Below are 8,978 nucleotides of genomic sequence, written 5' to 3' on the forward strand. Positions count from 1 at the left end.
GAAACCTAATTAATTGGCATTTCTTGTATGTAATTAGCATACTGTTCTACTGATGAAGGGGCCATTGAGCTGTGCCTGACCCTGTCTTCACCTGATACCATCTGGTCAATGGAAAGTGATCAAGAACAGGAAGTCTTTGATTTTTTTTCTAAACCTAAATGTTATCTTTATATTAAAATGTTATGTATTGGAATTATAGACATCCACCTCTGGAACAAATTGAACCTAACATCTGCTTTAAAAGAATCCTGATGGCTTCAAAAAGCTAAATGTGCAACAAGGGGATGTTTTCCTTTGTGGATTTGAGTGGAATTTCTGGTACTTGGAAGTAAAAATTCATGCTCTCATGAATTCACATTTATCTTAGAGTCACTGATTGGAAATTATCCTCCAATGAAGTGATGCAACCAAAATTAGCCCTTTCCAATTCTTGTCCACAATATTCAATCAAGATAAGTCAGCCAATAAGAGACGAAGCAAGTTATAGAAGCTTGAAGGCTTCATGTAGCACAGAGACTGAAAGTTGGGCAGCCATAGTGTGAAAGACATGAATTGGTGACACTGCAATTAAACCACCTGCCACCACATCAAACTCCAGCACTGATGACTTGCGCCTTCATCCTAAACTATTGTCAGTGCACAGATTAAACAAATATTCAGACTGCAAGAAAATTCTTAGAGGGTGTTAAAATTGCTTCTTTATTTTCCTTAACTTTTTTTGCTATCTTAAAGTTGAAAACTGGCTTCCATGGAACAGCATTCCAGCCAAATGTCGTCATGTACCGTGCACGTGTTCATTATATTACAAGATGCACATTGTGATAGAAGCTGATGATCGTTTTTCCTCCTCCCAACACATTCATACAATAAATCATTTTACCAAGCAATGTGGTGATCAGAATTAGGAATCCTGGCTTTCTTCCCTCCCCTCTTAATAAGGTAGTGAAGTAAATGAAAATGTTCTCGTTTTCGGTTTAGCTGAGATACCATTCTTTCGTTTCAATTTTTAGGAAGCGAGAGAAAACTGGAGTTAACCAGCCAAAGATGATTGACAGTGCAAGAATTCTGATTGCAGGCACTTGTTATAGACACAAAATTAATATGAGGAATAGGATCAGGACCTTTTGGCTTCTACTGTCATTTAGCAAGATTGTGGCAGCTTTGATTCGGGCCTTAATTTTTATTTTGCCACCCCTACTCTGTCCTTGGCCTAATTAATCTTTGACTGCTGTGCAAATCAAAATGTCTCAGTTCAGCTTTAAGTATATTCAGTGCTCCAGCCTCTCTCGCTCACTGCGATAGTGAATTCCAAACATTAATGACCCTCAGCGAAGAAATCCCTCATCTCCATTCTAAGGAGATCCTCATTTAGAAATTGCACCTGTTTCTAGATCTCCCCACAAGGAGCATGTTGTTTCAGTATATCCTGAAAAGCCCCCTCATACCGATGTTTCAATAAGATCATTTCTCGTTGTGTACTGAGTATAGGCCAAACCTGCCCATTTTTCTTAAGACTTTGTGTAAGTGAGCTTGCTCTGAACTGACTGCAATGCAAGTATATCGCTCCTTAATTGAGACAAAAATTGAATATGGTACTCAGTTTTGGTCTCAATTGGTCTCACCAATGCCCTGTACAATTTGTAAGAACATAAGAAATAGGAGCAGGAGTAGGCCATCTAGCCCTTTGAGCTTGCCCCGCCATTCAATAAGATCATGGCTGATCTGAAGTGGATCAGTTCCACTTTCCTGCTTTCTCCCCATAACCCTTAATTCCCTTGTCTGTCAAAAACCTATCTACCCGTGACTTAAATATATTTAGCGAGGTAGCCTTCACCACTTCAACGGGCAGAGATTCACCACCCTTTGAGTGAAGAAGTTCCTCCTCAACTCTGATCTAAACTGCCTCCCCCCGCTGCTGCTGCTGCTGCTGCCCCCCCCCGCCCCGGTCTTGAGGCTGTGCCCTCTGGTCCTGCTATCCTTTCTAAGCGGGACGAATCTCTCAACCTCTACCCTATCCATCCCTTTCATTATCTTATACGTCTCTATAAGATCCCCCCTCATCCATAACGGGACTTCCCTACTTTTGTATCCATGTCCCTTGCATAAAAGGCTAAATAAATGAACATTTTGTTATCATTGAGTAGCTGTTTCAGGAAAACATGGGTGGCATGGACAAGTTGGGTCGAAGGACCTGTTTCAAAGCGGTAAACCTCTGACTCTAACTGAGGAGAAGACTTAAAAATTGGATCAAATCCTGAAGCAAGGTTTTTAAAAAAAATAATTCATTAAAGTGCATGCATTATTCTCATCTGTACTTCTATGAGCACACTCTCATTGCAGAATTAGAGAAACCATGCATGTCAGTGGTGTGGGTGGCGGTAATGTGTGTGTGGTTTAACTTGATCTTTTAAAACTTTCTCTGAGAGCTTTAAGCTGTAAATGCTAATTAGTAACTGGCAAACAAATAGTAAAAATCATCTGATGCAATGTATCCTTCCAAAATTTCAAGGATTATACAAAATATATTTCATAAAGTTTTCCATGATATCCTTTAGCCAAAATATTTTAATCTTCGAATTCCACCTTTATCAAATGAGGATTAGTTTCTAAACTTGTTCCAGAAATTTTTCACTCGGTAATCTTCATGGAATCAAAAGAGGACATCTCACCTTTGACCTGATCCTGAAAATTCTGACAGTTTTGAGATTAAAAAATCTTGAGATTAAAAAGCAAAATTTTACAGGTGCTGGAATCTGAAACAGAAAATGCTGGACAACTCAGCAGCTCTGACAACATTTATGGAGAGAGAAAATAGTTATGTTTCAAGTGTCCAGAGCTTCAGCGTCTTAAGATTTTTTTTGAATTTTGTTTGTAATCTGAAAAGTATGTGATTTATTTGTTTACCCTTGGGCTTAAGAAACTTAATCTTTGGTATTTCCATAGACCCCTTCCTGTAAGCATGGATAAAAAGGGAAAAGCTAAATTAAGCAATAGATAGCATTTACACTCACTTTTGCAGAGGTGACTCCTGTGTGCTTAAAAAAACTTTTTTTTGAAAAACTGAGTACCACTTTTTGGAAACGGCATACATAATTGAAACTTGGTTCACCAAAGGCTGTTAAACCATTAGACAATTATGGTGTGAAGTAGATACTGCACAGGTGGAAGACTGAAAAAGAAGCTTTGAAAATGACAGAAATTTGCCAAATAATTTCTCCTTATTTTAAGGATCTGCCTGCAAGAGAAGGAATGTAGTCTTATGGTACTAGACTATAAATCCAACTCATGCTGTCATATTGACTTCAGAATCCAATATCATTTTATTCCCAATCTCTCTCTTGGCGGCACTGGGAAGATATTTTGGAATTGCCTGCTGAATTGGTCTTCTAGAAGAACTATTTTAATATATAGAAAATGGCAATCACCATGACAATGTACCATCACGAGATGCGTTCTGCAGCAGTCCGGTCTCTCAGACTAGTTTGTAGTATTTTGATAGTGTTCCAGTAAAGTCATTGTGATGTTCAATTATCTGTCAGCTTGGAATGGCTATACTGCGATTTGCATTTTGTCCAAATAATTGAGCTCTGGAGAACACTGGAGTTTAAGTGAGATGTAAATGTGCCTCAGCTGAGCAGGCTGCTTGTGCTGGCGATGATAAGCATTGCATCATCAGTGGCTTGTGGGTTTCATATCCTGGGAGAAAGTGATGTGCCGTTTCCGGATGTCTGGAGCTATACTAAATTAACTGCAATGCAGACTGATATGCAGAAATGGCAGTGGTGAGAAGAAATAAAAATGAGTGAGCTAAGATAATGAGAAAACAGCTCACGATGGATGTTTCCCAGGAAAAGGGATATGTGTTGGGATAGTAAAGATACGACTGTAGTTTTAATCACAACTATATTTCGCTAATGTAACTTGCAGTAATTACCTTTCTAATCTGACCAAACTTTGGGAGGGGGAAATGATCCTTAGTATTTTTTTGTACATTGAGAATAGTTTTACTGTGTGTGTGTGTGTATATAATCTTTAATCTTTTGCCAAGTGGTGGTGGGGAAGATGTTTTTTAGTCAGTGAGACAATGATCTGGAATGTGCTGTCTGAAAGGATGGTGCAATCAGATTCTGTGGCAATTTTCAAAAGGATAAGCCCTTGAAAAGGTGACATGCACAATGACGAAGAATAGAGAGAGAATGGGAACCTCCTTCAGAGAGCTGGCATAGTGAATCAAATCACAGCCCCTGTGCTAATTCTATGTGCTATGTTTACTTGAAAATTCAGCTTCCTTCTCATCGACTCACCTTCCTCTCCCAAAAGTACTGACTCTCATCTTGGGTGCAGCTTGTGAGCATTCCAAAGGATGACACTCTAAAGTTATGTGACATTGCATTGGAATGCATTAAAGTACAAAATGTTGTGATTGTATATATTCGTACTAATTTCAAATATTGTACTGTGTGTGGGGAATTCTTTTTAAACTTGAAGATAATGATCCAAAGCCACCATTAAATGCCAGTCGCAAAAGGAACTTTAGTTTTGAACATAACCATAATTCAGTGTTTCTAAGCAGTCGTGTCTGAGTAACCTGTATACACACAGTGCCCTGTGTAGGAGTACTGGCTCACTGTTCTATTGTGCCCCAAGAACTTTGTAGTGTAAATGCAAAATGAATCCCAACACAATAAGGCAAGGAAATAATTCTGTGCTGCAAAGAATGAAGTTGTTATCCATGGACCTTGAGTTGACTCACCTTGTCAGCAATCCCTGTTGAATAAAAGTTAGTAGATTTCTGCTGGTGATTTGCTCTGTAATAGTTGCCCTTTTGCTTTCAGAACTTTGAAAACAGACAATTGATAGCTCAATGGTGAGAGAATTTGAGTTGTTTCCACCAATCGCCTCTTCTCCCCTCCTCTAAATAGTGGAAAGCAGGGACAGAAGAGCATGTCCCACTTCATGAAGCCTCTGATTCAAACCCAAAGTTAGTACATTAGGGTAGAATTGAAGTTTGAATGGCAGACTGGGGAATGAACAGAGCAGCAGGATTATAAAGTGACCATAGGGTGAGTTGAAATGTTGCTGCAAATAAAAAGTTGAGAATTCAGGTTAAGATAGTAAGTTTTCTCAGAATAGGGATAGCATTATTACTGTGAGCTTATTTATCAAAGTCAATCCATTATTAACATGAACTAAATGTAGTACAGTGGTTAGTGCTGCTGCTTCACAGCACCAGACACCCAGCTTGATCCCCAGCTTGGGTCACTGTCTGTGTGGAGTTTGCACGTTCTCCCCGTATCTGTATGGGTTTCTTCTGGGTGCTCCAGTTTTCTCCCACATTCTGAAGGACGTGCTGGTTAGCTGCATTGACCCGACCAGGTGCCGGACTGTGGCGACTAGGTGGATTTCACAGTAACTGCATTGCAGTGTTTATATAAGCCTTACTTGCGACTAGTAAATATTAAACTTTAAATACGTGTCAGACTGGTTAGTCCAGAAAGACAGGAATTATCTAGGTCGTGCCACCAGTCTTAAGAAATAAGTGGAAAATTCATCATTTGGAATGATGCATGACACATATCAATTTATTTTATCTATTTTTGTCCCTACATTTTTTTTGAGACGGGGGTTTTGGACGGGCTTCTCATCCTTTACTCATTCTAGTTATTTACTAAGGACTTTAAGAACAAACACACAGAAAATGAAAGACAGGGAAAGTCCTTCCTGGTCCACCCTGCCTGTCCCACACAGTTGTGATGTCTTATGTGTCACAACACAGACATCACCTCTTTGCATGGAGACTGCACGGTTCAGAGGCATAAACTGAGGCCAATTGGAGAAAACCCTTGACAAGTTCCTCAGTCAAAACTAGTTTAGGAGTCTGTTCTGGTCTTGATTTTTCAGCACAAGATACCCACCCCCCAGCAGAGATCACCCACTGCCTTAGCCAGAAATAGGTTCAGCGTTCGACTTAAAGGAATTCTGTGAATCGGTGTTCATTGCATAAATTGCTAACCTGTTCTACAGGTTTACTACTCTCTGGAATATAGAAACACCACCTCAAACCTAATCAAGTTCTGCTACTACATGGCTTGTAGAAGTGAATCCTTGGTTCCTCCCCTAATCTATTCAGTTGAATTAGTCAATAAATGCCAAGTTACTCTACAATGGTAGCATTGTATTTACCCTTATACTCATCAAAGCCCTACATTTCCCAGCAGGGACCACTGAAAGCAATTAGGATTTTAACCTCTTGCTGACTTTTTTAAAAAAATTTTTTTCCCCCACCCATTCTCTCACCTTCATGTCTTTGTTCTCCATCCTATCTCTCTCTCTCTGCACATATAACCTGCCCTGCCGCCCAACAGGCTCAGGGTGATTGCCTGCATCCTCATTGTTATGCTTAGCATTCTTCCTCAGTTGGAAACATCAAGATTGGACATTGTTTTCACAACCAACAAATGAGAACATACATGCAAAACACCTGTGTTTTCTTACAAAGATGGTGGCCTTTGAGAAATAATTAATTGGACACAAAGTGTTTTGAAATCTCCCGAGGAAACTTAGTGCTGTTAAGTGCAACTTTGTACTTCATTTCTCACCCATGACAATTATAATAAAGCACATACCAGACATTGAACCTACTTATTAGCTTGACATACTTGCTTTACCAACAGGGCCATCAGCAGATCTTAATTGCTTTCCACTGATTGGAGAAAAATAGATTCTAAGAACATTAAAACATAATTGATAATTAATCAAAGAATTGCTGTAAAATGGACAAAGCACATATTGTACATGCCAGCGTTTGTTTTATACAGGTCATGTAATACAATCTCCATCTACTCCCTTCCCAGCTCTTTTTGATGTGGAGATGCTGGCGTTGGACTGGGGTGGGCACAGGAAGAAGTCTCAACACCAAGTTAAGAGTCCAGCAGGTTTATTTGAAATTATGAGCTTTCGGAGCACTGCTCCATCATCAGGCGAGTGGAGAGGTAGGTTTCACAAACACGCCATATATAATTCTTTGTCTATATGTGCTGTGTTTGTGAAACCTACCTCTCCACTCGCCTGATGAAGGAGCAGTGCTCCAAAAGCTTGTGCTTTCAAATAAACCTGGTGTTGTGAGATTTCTTGCATCACTTTTTGAAAAAGAGGAATATTAAAAGATATCTTAAAAAGAATCTGCATACGCTTGATTCAGCAACTGAACGTTCCATATTCTGAGCACCCTTAACGTAAAAGGTTTTTGCCTCAAAATTTCTCTTTTCTAGCTGTGCTATTTGTGTTTTGCTGAAAAAGCAGCAGCTTTGGGAACTGAGCATTAAACCTTTTCCTTTCCATTGCAGGAGCGTCAAGGTCGTGTCAAGTAACGATGTATTCTCTGGAAATGTGACGTCGACCTAAATGTCGTGTCCTGAATTCTCTTCAAGAAATTGAGTGATAATGAAGACCCCCTCTCTTCCCGTCCCTTCCTTCCCACCCACCCTCTTTCATTTTCAGTGAATTCTACGACTTTCAGACTTGTAGTTGTCAAACTTTAATCCTCTTCTATAGAACTTTGGTAACGATAGCAAGAACTAGGTGGGGAAAATATGTTTAAAAAAATCCTTTCTCAACAATCGGTTGTGACTTTACAAAGTGGTACAACTTGTTTTCCTTCTGTTTAAAAAAAAAATTAAAATCAATTTTTGATTTTTATGGTTCGTGGGCTACATTTAAACACATTTTCTTGGGAAAGAAACCAGCTGCTTCACAGCGTCAGAAAAGTCATCGCACAGCTGGGCCAGCACGTGGACAGATTCCTTCTCCAACTTGAGTTCAATTCATGGAGCCCAAATTGAAACATCCAGGTCCTTTTGAGAACTGCACCCCACCCCCCCGACCCACGTTTTCCTGAAAATGCTGCTCATTTTGTTTCAGAAATGCTCCAGGAAAGAGCTGTTACTTCTCTGTTGTCCCTCCTTTTTGTTGCAAAAAAATTAAAATGGTTACTGTTCACGCAAGTTAAAGTGAGCAAGTTTTTTTTTAAATTGCTGCCAATTAAGTCTAAATCCGCCTAATTAAAAAAGAAGACTGGACTAAAGGAATACTGTAAGGAATTTTCTGGACACTGAACTTTGTGAAACAAAAACTGCTTAATCTTTTTTCACTCCTCATCAACAGTGAAAAGTTGGGAATTTGCCCTTCATTATTAATCACTTCTCAGTAATAAATGTGATATCCTGTTCAGCAAAATGATTGTGCTTGTTTGCCTTTTTCTTTTTGGTCGTTCCTTCTCTGGCTGTATTTGCTTTCGTGCTGGGTGTAGTAACAGGTTGTTGGGGAAGATTAGAGGAAACTCAACTCTGCATCTGAATCTTGCCTGGTAATGGTTGCTGTTTCTGAAATGAATTATAAGTTCCTCACCTTGCATGTCAAATATTCCATGCAGGGGTTCGGACTGGGGAGGTTGCAATCTCCAGAAATTTAGGCACCTAAGCCAAGCCACTACTTCGGATCACTACTGAGGGAGTGCTGCACTGTTGGATGTGTGAACTTTTATTGGGGATGCTAATCTGAGGCCTGTCTGCCTCTGATAAATCCCAAGCACTTTTTGAAGAGGAGCAGGAGAGTTCCTGGTTACATTTTGTCCCTCCGGCTGTTTGTGGAACTTTATTGTGCATAAAGTGGCTGCTGCATTTTCTCCAGTACAGCATTTCACAATCATTTAATTAACTGTGAAGCCGTTTGGAATATATTGAGGCCACAGAAGAGACTATATCAATGCAAATGTGTTCTTTCAAATATATCAAATTTTACATTGGCCCAACGAGTATTTCCATGAACTGAATGTTCAATGTCTTGCAAATCATGGGCTGTATTAAATCAATGGGATGAAAGTTTGCTCCTTCTCCCTGGATGGCTGTCTTTAACTGATATGAAATGGCGATTGCAATCCAATTTCCAGTGGATCTGGTTCCACAGCAGGAGATGACCTA

The 8,978-nt window shown here is 39.6% G+C and overlaps 1 protein-coding gene across 1 annotated transcript in view; it reads left to right on the forward strand.

The window, feature by feature from the left end:
- Positions 1–8,238, forward strand: part of LOC145357861 (YTH domain-containing family protein 2-like) — a 31,390-nt gene extending 23,152 nt beyond the window's left edge. Inside the window, exon 5 of the mRNA XM_080211412.1 lies at positions 7,347–8,238. Coding sequence (XP_080067538.1) covers positions 7,347–7,370 — 24 coding nt within the window. The 3' untranslated portion in view covers positions 7,371–8,238. The remainder of the gene's footprint in view (positions 1–7,346) is intronic.
- The last annotated feature ends 740 nt before the right edge of the window (positions 8,239–8,978 follow it).

The sequence above is a fragment of the Carcharhinus amblyrhynchos genome, chromosome 24 (assembly GCF_965287045.1).
Source record: "Carcharhinus amblyrhynchos chromosome 24, sCarAmb.v2.hapA, whole genome shotgun sequence".
In the NCBI taxonomy this organism is placed as follows: Eukaryota; Metazoa; Chordata; class Chondrichthyes; order Carcharhiniformes; family Carcharhinidae; genus Carcharhinus; species Carcharhinus amblyrhynchos.